This window comes from Carlito syrichta, unplaced genomic scaffold (assembly GCF_000164805.1).
Source record: "Carlito syrichta isolate Samal-C Ts95f unplaced genomic scaffold, Tarsius_syrichta-2.0.1 Scaffold303965, whole genome shotgun sequence".
NCBI lineage: Eukaryota > Metazoa > Chordata > Mammalia > Primates > Tarsiidae > Carlito > Carlito syrichta.
Genome location: NW_007248061.1, coordinates 125,167 through 148,202, shown reverse-complemented (window position 1 = coordinate 148,202; position 23,036 = coordinate 125,167). Strand labels below are relative to the sequence as shown.

The 23,036-nt window shown below is 37.5% G+C and overlaps 1 protein-coding gene across 1 annotated transcript in view; it reads right to left on the bottom strand.

Moving 5' to 3' along the window:
* RYR2 (ryanodine receptor 2) overlaps positions 1 to 23,036 on the bottom strand; it is a gene marked incomplete at its 3' end in the record, with an annotated part of 448,211 nt that overhangs the window by 310,225 nt on the left and 114,950 nt on the right. The window contains exons 7-10 of the mRNA XM_008059232.1: positions 22,210 to 22,288; positions 19,346 to 19,458; positions 10,758 to 10,857; positions 9,672 to 9,768 (exon numbers count right to left, since the gene is read on the bottom strand). Of these exons, the coding sequence (XP_008057423.1) occupies positions 9,672 to 9,768; positions 10,758 to 10,857; positions 19,346 to 19,458; positions 22,210 to 22,288 (389 nt within the window). The remainder of the gene's footprint in view (positions 1 to 9,671; positions 9,769 to 10,757; positions 10,858 to 19,345; positions 19,459 to 22,209; positions 22,289 to 23,036) is intronic.

The following is a 23,036-nucleotide window of genomic DNA, read 5'->3' as shown; positions in this document are numbered from 1 at the left end:
ATTTGTGTGTGTGTGTGTGTGTGTGTGTGTGTGTGTGTGTGTGTGTCCCCAACTGCTCCTTGTGTGTGTCTTTTAAGTCTGGGGAAAATTTTTTCTCTCCTTTTTCTGAGGCAATCCCTCTCCCTTTTCTGTTCAAGATATTAAGCACAATGGCCTCCTTGAATTTCGTCTTCAGGAACTAAAAACCAGTAACAGCCTTGTAGAAAACCAGAACTTTCTGCCATGTCTCAAATGTCCTCTGAGGCAAAGAAGCATATGGACTGTTGGCTGCTTAAATGGGGGGAAAGAACAGGGAAAATACTACAGGAAAACATTAATTAACATCACAAAAATGCTGCATATTGGCAAGTGGACAAATTTTCTAGGAAGAATCTGTAATGTATATCAGATTCTCAGAGATATCCACAATCCACCCCTCCCCTTTTTTTTTTTTTTTTTTTTGCCAGACTGACCCATTTGTATGTTTGGGGGTTTTTTGTTTTTGTTGTGTTAAGTAATTGCCATCAAGGTTCAGATTCCTGTTCTCTATAGGTCAAGGGACTCTTTCCCTTGAAAACAAGGTACTTCAAATACAGAAGACAGTCAAGCATATTGGAGTCATAGTACTCAAAATACCAAAATACCTCAAGTTGGTAAGCTGATTTAGTAAGATGGCTTTTCTTCCCCCTCCCTTGTTGCAAGCAGATCACACTCTTTCAGGAGTTGCCAAAATGATATGAAGAGGTGACCTCAAACCCTAGTGAGTCAGCCAGGAGTGATTTTCTACACAGGCATCCCACTGCTCTCCTTAAACAACCTACATTGAAGTGCATGACTTCTTTCTTTCAATTTCTTTCTTTCACAAATACAAAACAATAAATATGTATACGCAGACTCCCCTATATACATCTCCCTCTACAGAAAGAATACAAGAATGAATGTCACAGTCCTGCCTGAAAATTGAACAGAAGAGATGAACATGTAAGCCCAGCATAGACAAAAAAATGGTCCCATGGGATTGGGGAAGTTAAAGACAGTCCTACTGGTGACCTGTCCTGAACCCAAAATTAAGTTCAGCTGTGTTCATGTACTATCAGACCCTCGATATTAAAAAGTCATCTATAAATCCTCTGGAAAATACTTAATGATTACTCACCCACAATTCTTATTTAGAATAGATATCAAATAGCAGGTTCAAACTAATTAACTAATAGGAAGAAAAGTTTGTTTTACTAACTTTACAGGCTGACAAAGGACCACCTGAAGATCAAAAGTCAACACAAATTTCTACCTTGCCTGACCTTCCTCAAAATGTAGAATGATGAAAATGTATATCTAAGGTTGAGAAAAGATTGACCATCTAAGGTTGAAAAAACATTATAAATGGCTCTTCCCAGATTAATATTCACATTATCCTCAGTATGGAATTGTTGAGATCTTAAAAGATAATGAGTTCCACAATCACAGGGGCTGGGTCTCATTCTATTTTTTAATACCCAGCACCTACCAAAAATGCCTGGGCTACACAAGTCCCTCCATGAGCATTAAAGGAATTGAGTTGAAGTGATTGAAAAACAGATCCAGAATTAAAAGGTTATTTCAGCATGAAATCATTAGTGTTTCAGTTGACACATTTTCATAGTAGACTTTTACAGCCAGTACCTTGAGGAGTGTTTAGCAGAACAGCTGAGCGACAGGCATGTGAAAAGTAAGCTGTTGGGAGTCTCTTCATACAACAGAAATCAAGAAGTACGTGCCTAACCAGCATCTCAAGAAGCATTACTTATTTATTCAGGGGCTGAGCTGGGGACAATAGCTCCATTCATGCTGCCACACAAGGGAAAATAGGTATGTTTTGAGAAGACACCTTTGCATTAAACGTAAATGAATCAGCATGGATTTAAAACAATAACAGCCTTACACTTTGCATTACCATTGAAAAAAATCATGTAACTAGGACTACAGCAGAAAAACAACAAAGTACATGTTGTTACTGTTACTTTGCACCATATATCGAATATAATAGTCATTTATAAAGCTATCTGAAAATTTAAAAGGATGCTTCTCTTTTTTTTTTTTTTCCTTCTGAAAGATTTTGCTTACATCTATATTAAGTTAACAAATCAAACGTGGACAAGTCATATTCTGAAATTTTAATTGAGAAAATAACTGGGAGATTTCTTTTTGTTTAACGTTGATTTTAATCTAGTGTTCCTTTTTCAATTCAAGTATCCATAAGTGCATTAAATGCCTTGATTCTTTTTTTTTTTTTTCTGAAATCTAATGGCTCCAATTCCTATGACTATCTTGAATCCTTTGCGTTAAAGGCCTGTGTTTTGGAAGGCAGTCAATCTACCCTAGCCATTCCTGGAGTGTATGACTCTGGACCAAGTCCAGCTGCTAGACTAGGACAGATTAAAGTGGCCACTGTGCTCTCTGCAGTCAACAGAGAGTTTAAGTTTGGAGGAAAGTGTGAATCTCTCCCAAGGGAGAAGAGGCAAAGAGCAGAAAATAGCTCTCCTTTAAGTACTGACTCTTCCATCAAAAGTGTTTAGCAGATTCATCTTACTCCCAGCCCCAGGCTCAAAAGATAGATGCAAGACCTGGAGGAGGAGAGAAGGAAGAAAAGTCTTATCCTTGACCATTTTCGAGCACAACACAGCAGATTTAAAAGCTTCCTCCTAGCTAGTGACTGAAGGCATACAAATATCTTCACAAGGATATTAGTCATCCAATTTTGGACACAGACATAAACCATGCATCTCTTTCTAAGCCAGAATGAAAAACATTTAATTCATTATATCAAATCCATCTCATGCCTTACCAATTATTTACAACGAAAGCTCATCATATCATCATGATATTAAAAGGGGAGGAAGGTTAAAAATATTGTCATGCATGCACATGGCATAGCTTTTGTCTGCTGAGTCACATTCTGGAAAGCAAATGCAGCATTTATTTGCAGATATTGTCAGAAACCATGACTTAATTGTGCTGTGTTTGTAAGTAGCATGACAGAGCAAGCATGTACCACGAGTAATGTCTAATAAGGTGGAAGAAGAGCAAACTCTCACTCTCTCCCTCCCTCTCTCCCCAACGCTCCCCCTCACACACACACACAAAACAAACAGCAGGCAGGAACACTCCCCATTCCCTTCCCTGCATTGTTTTTCTCCACTGTTCTTATCATCACCTAACACATTTTATATATCTACATTCATGGGTAGGTGTGTACACTTATAAATAAACACATTTATGATTTTATTGTCCCATATCCCTGCTAGAATATAAACTTCTTGAGAAAAGAGACTTTAGATCTTTTTTATATACTACTATAGCTCTGGCACCCAGAACATAACAGTCATTCCACAAATTCTTATTGAATCAATAAAACTACTTTTAACATTGCAAACATATTTTAACATACAAATAAAGCTTTTCAAACAATGTTTCCTTAACAGATTTCCAAATCAGAGATCCAAATAATAGTCTCCTAATGTATCTATTTTAAAATGTATTAATGTAAAAGTATGGCATACTTAATTCAGGTAGTACATATTTAATCCATAAATAAATGTGTGTGCACATAAAAGAAATGCCTTTTTTGATATTTTACTATAGCCACATAAAATTATGGATGGAAATAACAAGATGCAATCCAGAGACAAAATCTAGATCAGTCGATACTTTCCACATAACCTATTTCAGGCGTGAAATAAAATTTGGTAATCATATTTCAAGCTTCCAGAATGAAAGTATTTTTTTTTTTTTTGAGTTGGAGTCTCGCTCTGTCACCCAGACTGGAGTGCAGTGGCCGCTCCCGGCCACCGCAGCCTCACCTGCTGGGCTCCGGCGATCCTTCCGCCTCAGCCTTCCCCGTAGCTGGAACGACAGGCATGCACTACCACGCCTGGCTAATTTTGGATTTATTGTAGAGATGAGGTCTCGCTGCCCAGGCGGGTCTCGAACCCGTGGGCTCAGGCAATTCACTCACCTCAGCCTCCCAAAGGCACGGGATTACAGGCTGAGCCACCGAGCCCAGATGAAAGTCTATTTTTAAAGCAATAATTAAAACATTATGTTACACCTGATAAATCCCTTGACAGCCACCAGGACTTGCTTCTCCTTAACTTATTCTATCTCACTATTTGAAGAGTCTGAGAAAGAACTAAGAACACTAAGATACTACAGTGAATAGTTAAAGGATCTCTCTTGTACCTGACTGCTCACAACTACTACAGTTTGCATTTGTACAGTTTTTATTGTTGTTTAGACAAGTTGTCAATGAGTTGTTTTAGAGCTATAGGTCTTCCTGAAAAACAATCTCAAGCAACAGAAAACCATAGTGATGCTATATTTCACAAACATGTCAGAATTCGATTCATAAAAGCAATAGGAACGGGAATTCATAAAAACAATAACATGGGAAAAGTATATTAGCTTAAATTTGATAGGCCTTAGTCTCCAATTCAGTTTTACTTAATTGAATAGCTCCATATGCTCTTCATTTTAAGAGTTTTATTAATATTCCTTATGAGAGTAAAGAGTTAACCACACACACATACATAGCTAAAAGTGAAGAGGAAGTTAAAGATAACTCAGCTGGTATCTGGAATTTCAGAAGCCATCACTGAGCTGCATTCTCAATAGCTACAACTGCAGTATATATATTCAATATCTATATACATATTCAACTATCAATGGAACGAAGCAGGGACAGGTGGACAAATCCATTTAGGAGCACTGTATTTATGACCAGAATATTCCCGTGCTACTCAGAAGTAAACGTCTCCTCTGGGCAGCTCCTTAAGCATTTCCACTACATCTCATAATAAGACAAATTTGACTTTAGTTCTTTAATGTTAATAACAGGATAAAATTAATGAGTATAGCCGGATCATAATTACAGCAAAAAACTATGAAGCAAAAGAAAATTTTATACATTTCCCTGAAACTTCTCCAGCTTTCAAATCACTGTCCAAAAAATCAACTTTTTTACTTCTTTAATGAATCAAAAATTATTTATTTTAGGTTATCATTTTGCATTTCTCCTCCAATATAGATTGATATCAAACAAAGAACTGCTGTCTCTGCTTCCAGGTTGAGCTGTCCTTTGCCTCCCCCAGTTCCCTAAGGCACCGCAATGACTTAGGGAGAGAACAGAGGGAGATTAAAAATTTTTCAGCCAGGCTCGGTGGCTCAGCCTGTAATCCCGTGCCTTTGGGAGGCTGAGGTGAGTGGATTGCCTGAGCCCGTGGGTTCGAGACCCGCCTGGGCAGGCAAGACCTCATCTCTACAATAAATCAAAAAATCAGCCGGGCATGGTAGCACATGCCTGTAATTCCGGCTACTCAGAAGGCTGAGGTGGAAGGATCGCCAGAGCCCAGCAGTCGAGGCTGTGGTGGCCGGGAGCGGCCACTGCACTCCAGTCTGGGCGACAGAGTGAGACTCCAACTCAAAAAAAAAAAAAAAAAATTTTCCACAGCGAGAGAAGAGAATGTTTCTACACTGCTGGTGGGAGTGCAAGCTAGCTCAACCTTTATGGAAAGCAATATGGTTATTCCTATCATAAAAGAACTAAAAAATTCACCTTCCATATGTTCCACCAATCCACCTCCTAGGAATATACCTGGAGGAACAGAAATCATCCTACAAAAAAGACATCTGCACATACATATTTACTGATACACTATTTACAATAGCAAAAACATGGAACCGACCCTACTGCCCATCAAAAATGAACTGCATAAAGAAAATATGTATGTGGAACATATCTATCCTGGAGTATTACACAGCCATAAAGAACAAAATTATGGACTTTGCAGCAAATTGGACGGAGTCAGAGACCATCATTCTAGGAGAACTATCACAAAAACAAATAACTGAATACCACATGTGCTCACTCATAAGTAGGCCCTGAACATTAGCACAAGGGATACATCAGTAGTCATTGGGTACTGCTAGGGGACAGAGTGAGAGGGGAGGGTGAGGGGTGTGTGACAACGCAAAGGGTTCCTGCTACGCTACCACGGGGAATGCGGCCCAGTTGGAAGGCCAACCTTCACCTGCGTGCAGCCTACTTATGTAGCTAACCCTCGCTTGTACCCCATACACTATAATAAAATAAAATTTAAAAAGGAAAAAAATTTTAAAATGTCTTCACAGTGATATTAACAAGATTTGTAATAATGAAGTGCTCTATAAGCTTGGAATTGAAGGAATTATTTTATCATTATATGCAAAAGTATTCAATCCTACCACAATCAAGACAAACACAATGCTCCTTTTTTAAATAACATCCCTTAGACTCCATGTTGCTTATTTCTGACTAATTTTCTTCCTGAAGTCAGGATCTGACATCTATTTTAACCTAATTTCATCCATAAAAACATGCTATAAAAAAGGACACAAACAGATATGTTCTTGCTGTCATCACCTACAAGAGTCATGATATGCTGCTCTGACTACGTATGGAGATTAAATTGGTATAGATTTTTTTTTTTTTTTTTTGAGTCAAAGTCTCAATCTGTCACCCAGGCTAGAGTGCAGTGGCACACTCACAGCCACTGCAGCCTTGACCTGCTGGGTTCAGATGATCCTTCTGCCTCAGTCTTCCAACTAGCTGAACTATAGGCATGCACCACCACGCCTAGCTAATTTTTTGATTTATTGTAGAGATGAGGTCTCACCGAGTTGCCAGGGCTGGTCTTGAACCCGTGAGCTCAGGCAATCCTCTCATCTCAGCCTCCCAAAATGCTGGGCTTACAGGTGTGAACCACCACACCCGGTTGGTACAGAAATCATCAAAATGAAATCTAGAATTGTATTTGGAAAGGAGCAGCATGCTTCAACATGTATGCAACAGGAGCCTGAGTCTAGAACATTAGTATAATATCTTTGAAATGTCCCCTAGTTTTCTCTGCAATAATAACCAGTCAGCAAAAGGATTTTTTTTTTCCTTATGTCCTGCCATCAACCTGTTTCCATGAACACCTGGGCAAAGACGTGGAAAAGAGCCTGAAAACCAATGCCATCTAATTTTGCATCATATGCTAACTGAAATTTTTCAAGAGTCTTTTTTTTTTGCAATAAATATATTCAGAACGGTTCCATGAATTAAAATGCTTATGTGAAATATGAGCTATAAATAAAACACTCTAAAATCTTTATTTTGCCATACATGTACCACAAACATCTTTTACAGGGAGATCTTCATGTCTACTCCTGTCTTGACTACCTATGCCATGAAGGGTTTTCTTTTATCTAGTCTGGTCCCTCTTCCTTCAAAGTCTGGGCTCTACTGTCATCCACAAGCCCAGGGTCCCTCAAACTTTTCCATCATCTTGGGCTAAATACAGCTTCTTCAGTCTAAATAATAAGGATATTAGCAACAAATTCATTGATCTCAATACGCATCAAGTATTTTATGTGCATTTGCTTACTTAATCTTTACAACATCCCGCTAAAGTAGGAGTTACTATTTAAGCTCCACTGTACAGAGGAGGAAAACCAATGTGCAAAGAAATTACATCACCTGCACAGGTCATACAACTAGTAAGTAGCAGAGTAGAGCCCAACACTCATGTCGGTCTAGTTGTTGTTTATTCCCTTAACCACAAAGCTCTTCAGTGACTGTAGATAGAGCTAAAAGAGCACAAAGAATCACTTGTTCTAAGGATTACAATGAACAAATCAGAGACTAATGACACAAAAGGGATCTTAAAACCCCTAACTCCATATGTGTATATCATGGCATCCACACACCAATTTTTTGGCTTCTATGACCAACTTCCCTGGTTCCCCACTTAACTAACATTCTGACTCCTCTGCCGACTTTCCTTCCTCTGCCCACAGCTAAACATCAGTGTTCTATAGGAATCCACCTTCAGCCTCCAGTCTGGTTAGCCTATTCCATGGCTTCAAAGCCCTTTTAACAACATGCCCAAATTGATGAACACAGCACCCTCATCACAGCTCTTCTCATTATGCTCTGAGTGAACATAATGATAGACCCTCATTCCTTCAACTATCCTCCATACGCCTGTAATTTATATGCAACCCAAGATTTTGGGTAAGTCAGAGTCAGAAATCCCAATGTCCTACGTGATGGGTCATAGACCCTCTGTACTCATCTGCACTCAAAGTTTAACTGTATCTTTCATACACCATCTCCTGTACTCCTCAGCACCATCCTGAGTCAGGAATAAGATGGCCCTGGATTTGATATTCTCCTACAGTCCACATCTAGTTCATCTGCAAACTCATCAATTTTATCTAAATGTCTCTTGCTCAGGTAGTCCTCCCTATTCTGACACACTCTCTGGGTTAAGGTTTGTATATTTTGTTACATGAATTACTGTAATTGGTTTCCCTGATTCTGATACTCCCCATCTCTAAGATAATAAGCTCATGGAGCCTAACAGTAGTTTTTTTTAAAGAGATCTGACTATTCCACTCCCTTTTCCACATGCCTTCCTAACCTGGCTCAGAGGAAAATCCAGACCAAGGGCATGGCACTGAAGACCCTTCAAAAGCTGACCAAACTACTCTCTTGTCTAGTTCTACCTTTTTTTCCATTTCCCCCTCGTCACTCTGGAATAACTATTATTCCCAGGATATACTGTCATCCCTCTGGTTTTGACACTAATCCTGCTATTTGAAATTAATTCCTTTAAGCCAACTTCTTTTAAAATCTCCTTTACCTTATATATAAACCCTATGAATACCATCAGCCCCTTCTTCCTAACTTACTAAAAGCAACAATTTTAGCTTAGAGGATGTCGCCAGGCTTTGTATTTCACTCTTCACCATTATCCGGGTTTGCCTAGGGACAGAGGTTAAGACCTAGCACCCAGAAAAGATCCAGAGGGTCTTTTCCCCGGGTTATACAGCTAGTTAAGTGATTTGTAATTTTCTAAATGTTCCCTATATCTTTTAATTACAATAAATACTTATTAAATAATAGTTACCTAAGTATCCATGTTAATATTAAGAGAAACATCCACAAAAGATTTAAAAATATATAACAAATCATCCAGACAATGCCTTCTCTCATGGCAATCTCTTATGAATTCATCTTATATTCATTGATTAATTTGCTAGGCAAAGCAGCAGCGACCAAATCAAGCAGCAGCAATATGTTAATGGTTTCGCAATATTTGTACCCTTTTCCCAGTGAATTCAGACTATTTTAATTTTGTCCCAGTGCCAAATAAATTAATATAAAAGAGGTATTATATTACAAACTATGAGGAAAAGTGATCAATTTTATTTTCTAGGTCAATAAATGATAGGTCATAGAAAAGTTCTGAAATTTTGCAAAAGTTGGAAACCCTAAATCTGAAATTGAATTTGAAATTAAACATCCTAGAAAGACAATCAATCAAACTAATGCACATTTAATGAAGTTTTAAGTAGCTTAATGTAATGCATTCACTCTACCAGCAGGGTTTATTTTGTTCAATGCTTCTTGATGTTTTAATTATACAAAAACTATCTGCTCTTGTATTGATAGGTAATGGAAACAGAAACTTCTAAGGATGCCAACAAATGGTTTGCTTCAGTGGACAGACAGCTGTCAGTGGGCCACCTTGGATTATGCTAATGGCCTAAACACATATATTCTTAATTTTTTAAAAATTACATCAAGGCAAAAGAGTGCAAGTCTCAGCAAGCTGGGCTTGGGTACTGACCTTCGTTGCTCTTCACCATGTTCTCCTGAAGGGACAGTGAGACATTCGTCCATATGTCCATGCAGTAACCTGAGGACATCACCACCAATCAGATACCCTGTAAGGATGAAAAACCATTGAAGTTTGGACTGTCATGGCCGGATGCTGACAGTGGACAAATCATCTAGTCCAACTTTCTACTTTCCTTTTGTGTTTTTGTTTTTGAGTTCAAGTCTCACTCCGTCACCCAGGCTGGAATATAGTGGCACATACATGATCACCCCAGCGACGACCTGCTGGGATCCAGCAATCCTTCCTCCTCAGCCGTAACTAGAGGTGCACACTACCACCCTGGCTAATTTTTTGATTTATTGTAGAGATAAGGTCTCACCAAGTTCCCCAGGCTGGTCTGGAACCTGTGGGCTCAGGCAATTCTCTCACCTCGGCCTCCCAAAGTGCTGGGATTACAGGCTTGAGGCACTGCACCCGGCCCAACTCTCTACTTTCATAGGCAGAGAAACTGAAGTCTAGTGAGGCTTAAGTACCTGGCCAAGGACACAGCCTCCCAAGTCCCACAATTAGGAATATTCCCACTCGAATACATGACTTCAACCACATAAAATCCTCCATTAAACATACAAATGCGTAGGATCAGATATGAACCTATAATAGTGAAAATAACCAGAATATACACAAATATTTCTCCTGAAAAAATAAAAACACCCTGTTGCATAAATATCATAGTGATCCAGCTATAAGGCATGACCCCCCAAAATAAGAGATCCTGACATCAGCCTAACTGAAAAATACCCTGAGGCCAAAAAGAGGGAGAAAAAAAAAAAAAACAACCCAGCAAGCTAGCACAGAAAACACACACAAATAAGCTAAAATTGCCAACAGCATAAAAATAAGGAAAGATAAATCTTAACACAAGCTTCACTTTTAAATAGCAAATTACACAAGATCCTTAAATGTCAGGTATCTGCATTTCTGAATATTTTGACATAGAAAAAGTTCTAATTAACAATCAGCTCATTATCACAATTGCAAAGATGACTGTCAACTCTGTGTCAAGGACCAGCCCTCTAATTGAAGTGGAGTTTTTACCTTGGGCTGCTTCACTTCCTGAGCTGATTGGGGCCACGCTCCAGAGAGTCTGCTGGAAAGCAGCATCCACGTGTAAGCTGCCATTGCCATAAGACAAGTGCTGTATCGGGAGGCAAAAAAGGCATGGCTTCAGGCTCTGGAAGTCTTGACATGTAAGCGCTTCTAGCAACTTTTCAAACTTAACATTGCAGATTTGGAAATGTCCATAGAGAACATCAATTTCAACCCTGCCATTCAAAAATCAAAAAACTAGTAAGAAAAATATATATGAAAGTTCCTATTTGACTTTAGGTATTTTTATGCTTTATTCTAAGAGTTACTAATAAAAGTCAATAATCAGAAAATGCATAAATACACATACCAAATCAATTTACTTGAAAAAAGAGATTATTTTTGTTTTAAGGATTATTGAAGGATGAAATGATATAGAGATGGGCACTTATAACTAAAATTATAATTAAGTTTTCTACATATCACAGTTTGACAGTCTTTTTGATAACAAAGAAGATGAAATCGACTGGACCAGTTTTATGGAGTCTATTTTTATAGAGTCCCTTAGGCATTTTATGGAGTCCTCCAGGTACTGTTATCTGCAATTTGATATAACAGCCATTAGATGGCGACATTCCCCAAAACCAGGTAAATTTCTTCCAAAATCCAGATATTAACACATTTCAGATGTCCTTCTTAAAAACAGAAGCATATTAAAATATCGGAGGAAAAATAATCATTACTTAGCTGCTTCTAGAATTCCAAACATACACAGAGCAATCACCTGTTATCTTGGAGTCTTCTCAATAAATATCCTCAATATCCATCCCAGTGATGTTTTGGCAACATTTTGCCAAGGATGATGACAAAGTTTTTTTAAGACTTTAATTACACCAGAAGTTTCCCAGAAGTCTGACCACCCTAGTTAGATGAACATCAGTCATAGCACAGAGTAGTCACCTTAGGTGTACTCCACAGGCCTTTTAACATCCTAAGGGTCTCTTTTACCTAGGTACACTATTCTCAAGTCACTAGTAAGAATAGGTCTTCAGATCTCTTTCTCTTAAAAATAAAACCAAAGAAACCTTTTAACACTGTGACATATACATAGCTATCAGTAAATTTTTTCAATCAAGAAGATTGAAAGTTCACCAGTTGACACAGAAAATTTACCAACAATTTGCTCTTACCCCTCGCCTCAATTTCAACTGGCTGCCTGTTTTTGTACAACTTCTTCTTTACCACAAACTAATGTTCTTACATATAATCGAGATAAGATTCCTTTACTGACTCAGTATGTTCCCCACTTTGTTAAAACTCTATGTGTACAAAGAAATCGGATCCCCTCTGCTTTGACAAGAAAAAGCAAAATATATTTTCCTTCACAGCAATTATCACACCTATAATTGTTAGGTTTATTAGGTTGGTGTGTTTGCGTGTGTGTTTATTTATTTGTTTATCTGTTTGTTTTGGAGTCAGGGCCTCATTCTGGAGTGCAGTGGCATGATCATGACAACCACGGCTCACAAAAGCCTCAACCTTTTGGGCTCAGGTAATACTTTCACTTCAACATCCTGAATAGTTGGGACTATAGGTCCCAGCACCATGCCCTGCTAATTTTTTTTTTTTTTTTTTTTGTAGAGATGAGGTCTCACTATGTTACCCAGACTGTTCTCAAACTCCTGGGCTCAAGCAATCCTCCTGCCTCAAGCTTCTCAAAATGCTGGGATCACAGGTGTGAGCCACTAGACCCAGACTAGGTTTATTTTTCTTTCTCTTTCTTGTAACCTATCTGACACAGGTTCACAACTGTATTCTTAGTATTAAGCAGTGTTATTCACCAAGCCTTTAAAATCAAAGTAACATAAACTTTAAAAAACATGTTTTCAGCTATTTTGTAAATAATCCTATTTCAATGACATGTGAAAAAAGTATGTAAGAATATAAATGTACATATAGATATATAGATATATAAATGGTGTGTATTTTAGCCAAACTTTCTGAAAACATTAAAAATGCCAATGCTTTTATATTTTATTTTGAAATCAAGTGAACACTCAGGTAATATTATGATAAAAAGGTTACCATCATTTGTAAATTCACCACAGGTTCATCAAACATGCTATGTATAAAAGTATTATGCTAATTATTAACAGGACATATCTCCATTTAGAGGGTGTTTGTAATCTTGTGAAGAAAGAAAAATGTATGCACAAAATGTTGTATATAAAGAATATTGTGTGCAATGTTTGGGGTGATGGGTATCCCAATCACCCTAATTTGATCATTATACATTCTATGTAGGTAACAAAATATCACATGCACCCCGTAAATATGTACAACCTTAATGTACTAACAAAATAAATAAACAAATAAATAAGTGGACAAGGAAGTAAAAAAGCTTAAAAATATCACGTGTGAATTGCAATCAAAGTGCTACAGGAATTGCAAAAACAGAACATTCTTGTCAACAAAATTAGAACAGATCGTTGGACCATGTCTCGAAGGATGGGGGGCATTTCCACAGGAGAGAAGGGATTTCTCATGATGCGGGCTTTGAGCGAGACAGTAGAATCAATTGGCCTGGGCGTCACATTTATATATTTGGAGACGTGCATACATTGAATCGATTTGGGTATGTGTATGAATGATGTTAATGTGTCCAGTGTAAACATTTACAATACACCATAATTTCTGTAAATCAATTTGGAGATTTTTATTTCTACTATACCAAAAATCTCGCCATCCCCGGGCCCTCTAAGAAGAAGATAAGGGGAATGCATGATGAAGAGTGGAATGAAAAGGTAGAGATATGGGGGCACAAAGCACTGCCGAGAGGTTCATCTTCAGGCTGACAGCACACACTTAGAGACAGAGACAGTGGTAGGTCTGCAGAAAAAGGCTGGCACCAGACCAAGGACCTTATGTTTTAGGCAGTGCAGTTACAAAATAACGAGAGTGTGGGGGAGTTGAAAAGGTAATTTTCAAATCATATAAACATAAAGATAAATAATAAATGAGAACCGCAACATATGAAAGCTTCAGCCTGTGAAATAAAGTCCTAACTATGTCCTTAAGATCATATTACAGTCATATAAAGTTATCTAAATATGGTCCACATTTCTAAAGAATCTATTCTACTTTGAATATTTCTATTGAATTGTGCTGCTTAAACAGCAAAGGGAAATCTGAGTAATAACAACATCAAGTGAGCCCTGTGCTATTAAACATTCAGAATGCAACAACAGTTTCAATTACTGAAACTAAGATGAGTTGTCCTTAAAGCAAAAATAGATGTTGGCAGAGGTTGAAAGCAAAGTCGGCCTTAGGCTGAAATATGTAACCACTATATAATTTGCACAATAACATGGTAATATCAATCCACCAGCAGCAATACAGGGCCTTTGGGCACCAATCTGCTCCCCAGTCTCACCTTGATGCTAATGTTGGTGATTTTCAAGCTCTGTTATGTACACAAATCATCTGAGGATCTTGTCAAAAAATGCAGATTCGAATTCAGGAGGAGTGTGTGTGAGTAAAAGTGGAGGTTAACCAAGACTGTTGGTCCAAAGACTGTGGTTGGCGTAACAAGACAATACCAAAGACGCACAAAATCTCAAAAATAGAAGGAACATTATAAATCACCTCCCAGGTGATTTATAATAAATCAACCCCAGGAGTTCTGAACCTGGAGTCCACAGAACTGTACTTCAATATTTTTAGTTTCCTTTGTAATGCTATATAGTTATTTTATGCATTTGAAAACATGATTATGATGAGGTCTATAAGCTCTATCAGCCTTCAATAGGGGTTCATGGCACAAAACTTTTAAGAATATCGAAATTCAGCCCTTATCTGATGTACTTGTTCGCCCATTTACTTTTCTCTTACTAAATTGTCAAGCACTTGGGTCCAAGTGATCCAAAATTCTGAATAAATTATCATCTAGGGACAAGAAACACACGTTAGCAAGTCATATTACCCGTCAGGCTTCAGTTTTCTCTTCTGATAAATAAATAAATAGCATAGAAATAGATGCTCTTTCCAAACCTAGTCTTCCATGACTCTATCATAAAGCTTTCCTTTCTGAGCCACAGAAAGGAAAAGAAGGCTCAAGGTAAATTAACAAAAAGTGAATTGGTTGATACAATAAATAATTCAAAAACATCTATGATCCCTTTTTTAAAGTGATCATTATTTTTCTGCAACTTGAGGCCATTCGGCAGTGTATTATGCAATCCAGACACCTTTGTATTTCTTAATAGAAATGTAGAGGTGGTTAAGGAGAAAAGTACATTTTCTGAACCCTAGAATAGCTTTCTTTTAAGCATTTTCACCAGCTTTCAGATTGAAAGGTTCTGCTTTTCCTAATTTATTTCCAGTAAGTTGTTTGTTTGGCGATGTCTCCATAGTTCTTACATAACGTCATCCGTTTCTTGAGGTGACCCCATCAATAGAAAATCAGTTGGAAATCAGCATTTTCAATGCAAACAATCCAAGCCATGGAATAAAAGCATTTGTGCAAAATAAAGTGATTTTATATCTAAAACACACAGAAAAATTCTTTTGCATGCTTTATTTTGTTTAGCTTGACGTGGATTCGCAGTCAGTGATACCTACTTGACCATGTAAGTCTTCTCTATTTTAAATTGTGTATTTCTCTTATTCTTAAGCTGCTTTGCTAAAGCTTTCTTTAAAAGAAAACAAAACTTGCAATATGGGCAAAAGAATTTCTTTCCTTTTGGATATACCTGAAAAGAGGATTAAGACAGCCTCTCACATTAGAATATAAACAGCAAAAATGAGAAAAAGCATTATTTGGGTGAGGAGTTTACAACCATCTTTAGAGATATGAATCTTTAGTCCTTAGAAATTGCCCCAATTTTCAACCTATAAAACAGACAGAGGGTAGAGCCTGGGCCTCTAGGTACTAACCAAGGCATCCTCCTCAGAGGACAGGGTGAAAAGTCAGCCCTTTAAATCAGTTTTAATCAATTTAGCATTCCACTGGTTATAAGCCTTATTCGTGTACCCAATGTCCAATGAGATAGTTTAACTAACTGAAAGGACATAAGATGAAGTCAATATACCCAATGAGAACCCATTTTAACATTGCTTTATTTTGTCATGTTTTTCTAGCAGTTCACTTTAATTTACCCTCTAACCACTAGCCAAGGACAGAACCAGTTTCTCAGATAATAAACCAGCTTCTGAATTATCTTACAAGACTCTCCCCAGCCTGTTTTGCAAACAAGTTAACCTAATCAGCCTGTCCTGACCTTTGTGACACAGACCCCCATCAACATGGCATCTACCCATCTGCCTGCTGTCCATCACCTGATGTCAGTACCTGTGCTTACCTGTCCCCTTTGTGAGGATGTGGAACAGATTACCACCCAATCACCTTAACTACCTGCCCCCTCCAAAGGGAAGGTTTAAAAGCACTCAACTTCAAGCAGTCATTTGCCATGGCTTTGTTAAACTCTGATGTGTCCTGGAGGCTCTTTGAGCTATGGTCACCAAGTTTCCTAGCTTTGGCCTCTTACCCTACCTTGGGGAGGTGAATTTTCTCTCTCTCTCTCTCTCTCTCATTTACTTTCTAAATAAACTATATTTTACAATCTAACTTCTGTACAATTCTTTGCATCTTATATGTGGCATCAGATCACAAACTAGACACCCTTCCCTCTGGTCTGACCTAACATTTTTAAGGCCCCGCTGGGATTTTTGACCTAGCACTAACATTAGCTTAACCATCACTGTTAGCGAAAGAATAATAGCTCCATGGTCCATAAACGCCATGACCAAAGAGCTGTAAAATCAGTGAGTGGAAATGTTTATTTTTAGTAGTTAGTTTTTAATAATTTTAAAAACGTATTTATTTTTAGTCACATCAGCATTTTCTCAGAATATGAAACTTGCTTTCATGTGAGAGATCTTTATTTAAGAGCACCTATAATGTGCCACTCAGTCTTTCTTTCCAATTTTCTGTTCTGGTTAAATGCCTGCAGTTCCTTTAACCATTCTTAATAGACACAGTTCTCCAAGGTAAATAACAACAGCAAATGACTGAGCAATTTTATGTGCCTTTCACAGAGCTAAGATCCCTTGTTGGATTTAAGCATTTAACCCTCCTCACACCTCTCTGATTTAAGCTCATTATCCCACGTATTAGAGATGAAGAACTGATACATTCAAAAGGTCATGTGTCTAGTCCAGACTCAAATTGGTCAGGCTCTGTACTAATAAATGAATCTGAATAAATATCAGCCCATCTTTAGTTATTCAGGACTTCATATGCCGATTTTTCCAGCTGCCTCTGTCTATTCCAAATTCCTTTTACTCCTTGAGCTTCCTTTTTCTCTAGATTCTTTTCAGAGTCCAACATATAATCTACACCCTAGTCTCCATACACCCAGTACTAATCAACCACAGTGGGAATGTGAGATAATAATTAACCATCCCTATACCCTAGGAATGTTCTTCAGCCTATCTAACCTACCCTGTGACACGTATTTAACGTCTTGTATACTCAGACAGCTTCATATGTGTTTGGTTTGTTTTCTCCACTAATTCTTCAGGGGCAGAAACCATGTGTTAACATATCCCTGATCTTCCCTATTGTTTCTACTATACACTGGGTCCACAGAAATGAAAAACAAAAGCATTGACTTCATTACCAAATCAAAGTGAAATTTTAACAACCTGGTTGACTGCTCTTTTGTAGCTCTATATAAAAGGTTCGTGGGGAGGGGGGGGAAGCGCTTAAACAATTGGCTAAAACATAGTTTGGAAATTATTTGTGCATTTTAATTAACTGTGAGGTTTTTCGATTCTTCCACAGGAAGTAAGTTTCATGCATCATCATTATTATTGCTTTCATTTGTATAGCACTTTTAAATTCAAAACATATTTAAATCCATCATTTTATTGTTTCCTCACAGTAACCTCAGCACTACATATTATTATTAGCATCAATCCCATTATTACAAAGGAAGCCAGAATTCAGAGAATTAATCAATTTGCTCAGGTAGTTAGTTGTAGAATTGATATTAGAAGTCCTCGCCCTGGTGAGGTTTCTAATTTTCTACTCCTTCAGTGCATAATAATGCCCATCCTGTCAAATAAACTCTGATACACAGTGAAAAGTACAAGTTGTACATCAGTAACAACTGCATAGTTATGTCAAAATCAAGATAAGATGTGTGTAGAATTTATATACTGAAAAGTGTGCATGAATAACTTCCACGGCTCTTGGTTTCCAGGTACAACGACAACTCAGAATGCACAACTCCTGATCCAAATATTTTACTTACACATGCAAAGCACAAGCACATAGCAAGGGCTTAATAAATGCTGATTTTAAAAGCTGCCCACCTGTATTGTCCTAGAAATCTGCATGGTAGCTGTTTCCAACTACACTGGATAAGGGACAAAAGTAGAGAAATGCTCCAGGGCTCCCCATAGCTATGCAATATTAGACACCCCATTTAATGTAACAGTTCACGACAGTTACATTAGGCACCATTACACCATTTCCCTGTCTTCATCAGTACCTCTTTCCACAAAGCAAGTGAAACAAACCATTCTTCCTAGAAATGCTTCAAATCTAGAACTAAATGTACTGGTAAACCAAAACGGACTTACAGTGTCACCAAATCCACCCTATTTCTTTTTTACAGAACAAAGGGGGGTACCAACCACTTAATTCAAAGCCAGCTACACACAAATAACATTTCGGTTTATAGCAGTGGGAAAACACTTTCCAGTATGGGTTAAACTGCCACATGCTCTATTTCTGATTTGTGTTTTACTCATCATCCACTATGATGTCTCAGATTGTTTACGTAGATATTCAGATCAAGTTGATAAGGCCCCATTTTATATTTAATTACTTTTTCAACTTCAAAATATAAATAAGATTTTGCCCTGTCACCCTTCATGCTTTCATTGATTTCAACCTTCTGCCCACTTCTGTACAGACTTATTCTCTAGCAAAACTACAACTTACTAAATAAGTTAAATTAAATATATATTAGCCTCATTACAAGTAAAAATTACATTCAGTGATTAAACAGAAACTTCCTTCTTTATGCTCCCATTTCCAGCCCCTACCCTTTGAAACAATGCAATGTCAATGACAGACCTAAATGTTTTTGGTCTGTTTCTCCCTCCTTAACATGGCAGGTGTTTCTCATATAATAATTTGCTTTCATAAATAGCAAAATAGGTAATCACAACCTCATTAATATCACCACTTCATCAGGCACAAAATAAAGGCCATGGAATTATGAATTTCTGATTAGACTGTATTTATATTTTATTAATAAAATAATTCAAGAAAAGGCATTATCAATATCGTGAACATGCATGTCAAGGTCATGAAGGAAGCCTGCCTAGACAAACTTGGTCAGCCACATTTCCACTCGTGGAACGTTATTCTTCTACAATATTTAGAAAGCTGTTTCCAGTAGAGACACAGGCTTGTTTATAAGCAATTTTTCTAGATAATTTTCAGTACAAATCTTAAAGAGAGTATTGCATTGACCTGTCACTTATCATATCACCAAACACATGACCCTACTTTCCACACTTACCAAGTACCTTTCAGAGGACACGCTAACTAGGATGAGGTCATCTCCCACTCGGACTTTTTCTCCTTCTGATCGCTGCTTAGAGGCAGGATGAATGGTCCACCAACAAGCCTCACCTGCAGAGAGATTGAAAGTGAAACACAAAGAGGCACCTCTTAATTAATATATACTATCTTTGCCAATGACTCCAATCACACAACTTTCAGAAATCTGAAATGTAATGTAAATTAATCTCTTGGACCATTAAAAAAAAAACACCTTAAGTCAATTTAGCTCAGAATAAGACATAATGTGACGTACATTTTCTTCTCATAGAAAATGGGTATGCGTTTTGGGAGGCTGATGTCTTTTTCCCCCACTAAGAATTGCTTTAAAAGGACATTTATTTATCCTCATAAGACTAAACTTACCACTTAGGCTGATGTGATTTCATTATTTATACAATCACGTTATTACACTATTCACATTGCTCGATATAAAAATGTCCAGTTTTTTCCCACCTCATTTTCATAAGCACTTTGGATTTTGTGATATGATAACTGCATTATAACAATGAAGTACAAAACCTTTGAGTACTTATCAGAATGCTGATTCAAATAGGATGCAAGTGTTGTCATCTCACGTTTTACTATCCTGTCTCATTTAAGCCTTGTTTTACTTTGTTATTTTAAAATGTGGTGGTTTCTATTAAACTAAGAGTAAGATAGAAGAGAATCCTACTATAGAAGGATCAATTTTAAGAGATCTGAGTATACAATAAATCAAATTATTCTTCTAGGACAAGTCAAGCATAAGCCTCATGAATCACGTGTCTACTGTTCATTCTTAAGTCTTATTATCTAAGATCTAAGCATAGGCATACAATTCTTCGATATTCTTAAAAGTTGAATGTAACTTCTATCCAAATATGAGAATGCTTTAGTGATACCTGTCATCTAGCATTCATCATTCTCTCCGTTTACCCACCTTTATGATTTTTCCTAGTACTTTTTTTTTTCCTCAACTAATTCCCCAGTGCCAGAAAGTAAGCTCCATAACAGTGGGGACTTTGTATGTTTTGTTCACTGGGGTTTCCCCAGATCCTACCAGCATATTGTAGGCACTCAATAAAAACACATTTTGCGGCCAGGTGCAGAGGCTCATGCCTGTAATCCAAGCCCCTTGGGAAGCCAACATGGGAGGACTGCTTGAGCCCAGGAGTTCAAGACCAGCCTGGGCAACACAGTGAGACCTTGTCTCTACCAAAAAAGAAAAAAATTGTGTGAATGAGTAATGAACTGATGATTCAATAATATTTCTTTAACATGCTTATAATCAATATGTAGTCTGTGCCTTGAGCTGCTTTTTTCTTGCATAAACCAGAATTTTACTGAATGTCATCTAGCAGGATTCTTTATCTTCATTCACCCAAATCATTTGTAGGTAGTTTTTCATTTACTCACTCAAACATTTATAGTGCACCCACTAGTGGTCAATCATTGCTTTAGTGGCTGGTGATACATCAATAAGCAAGAAAGAAAAAAATTATATGCCTTATGAGTTTAATTCTGATGAAGGCAGGCAGACAACAAACAATAAATATAATAAATGAGTACCTCAGAAATAGTAGTGAGCTATGGGGTTAAAAAAAAAAAAAAAAAGACCCAGAAGCATAAGGGACTCGGGATTTAGGGAGGATGACCTGTTTAACTATTTTGACCATTATATACTCATCCCAATGTAAAAAAAACAAGTTCTAGATCATGTCTGTCTTCTACATCTTTTAAATGAAGAGCTGAATACTTTCTTTTTAATTAATTTCATGCTGACATACATTAATTAAAATAAGAAAACTGAAAAACTAGGAAAAATGCAGAGAAATGATTGAGTCTCTATAAAATGAAATCAAAATCAGAATAACGCATTTATCTTTTTTGATGCCTAAGATTTTCTGGAATTCTTGATATGCTGGTCTATTCAAAAGTTCATTAGATTGGTAGGGATAGTTTTATTTGTATCCATTTGTTGTTTGTGAAAAATTTAGAGGCTATGGTAAAGTATTTTAAACAGGGGGAGAGTAGGTAGGGGACTCTCAAGGGTGAGCTTGAGCTCACCCTTGAAAGGATCAACTCAATAAAAGTTGAATTATTTACTTTCATTCTTTTTTTATGTGGCCTTTTATTTTTAATTCCAAAGTCACGCATGCTCATTGTGAAAGATAAAACAGTCAAACTGTACTGAGGAATATAAAGTAAGTGTAAAGTCCACAGAGCATTGAGAACAAAAACGTAAATAAATCCTGTGTCCTCCTATTTTCACTCTCCAAAAGGAAAAATGTGTTAACATGTACATTTTTTATTTCAAAAAACATAGAAATGCATGTCTTTTTGGACAAATATATAGCACAATGCCCAAGGGGCCGAGAAATGAAGAGACTTTTATTTTTTACCTTATTTATCTGAATATTGATATTGAGTACATTACCTTTTTAAACTTAAAATATGTTTAAGATGAAAGATAAAAAATATGCATAGTGTTGCTTCATAAACTAATCAATAGACATTAATATGGTTAACACCCAGTATGGTAAACACTCAGATTACTCCATAATCACGTGGGGTGACGACTGTTTTTGCAGTCACATCCACAGAAAGAATAATGTTTGAAGATCCAACTAATTATGTGGAAACAACCAACAGGAATAATATATATATACACTTCCTCCTTCTACTAAGAACACTCACTAGAAGGTCATTCATTTTTTTCTTCCGGACTTCGTTCATAAAAACATCCATCTTATGCATCATGTTTCCTGATTTCTTCCCATCCATTCCAGTGCCTGCAAGGCTTCCTCTGAACACAAGTTCATTACAGTGCAAGGTACTCACCTGTGGTGTCCTCTTGCAAGCCGACATCAAAAGCCAGCTTATCAGTTGAAGACCGGGAGGTGGACAGGCAGCACAGATACTAAAAAAAAAAAAATACAGAATCAGTATTTGTCACTAAGCTCATAGTCACATCAGAATCTTATTCTGACATGTAATTTGGTATCCATCTATCTTTGCTGTATCCATCTTTTCCTGAAAACGTAAATGCTTCTGCACCAAGCACAGACTGAAATATCTGTGAAGCAGAACAGCACTTATACGGCATGCATTAGGGGCAGTGTTCAAAGAAACGTGGTCTTTTTTCCCTCATAAAAGACTAAGGAAATATGCTCTGTCTGTACAAGAAGACAATAACTGGGGATATGTTTGTACATCGCTCATTTCATGTGATATTCATGATCATCAGGAAAAGTACAATGTCATCTGACAGGTAGAAATCTTTCTCCCAAAGAGAAATTTGCAAAAATGCACTTTTGTCTTCTAGTTTTATTTTCATGTAAAATTTTTTAACTTTTTTTTTTTTTGAGTTGGAGTCTCACTCGGTCGCCCAGACTGGAGTGCAGTGGCCGCTCCCGGCCACCGCAGCCTCGACCTGCTGGGCTCCGGCGATCCTTCCGCCCCAGCCTTCCGAGTAGCCGGAATTACAGGCGCGTGCTACCACGCCCGGCTGATTTTTTGATTTATTGTAGAGATGAGGTCTTGCCTGCCCTGGCGGGTCTCAAACCCGCGGGCTCAGGCAATCCACTCACCTCAGCCTCCCAAAGATGCGGGATTACAGGCTGAGCCACCGAGCCCGGCTTAAATTTTTTAACTTTTTGAAATCCACC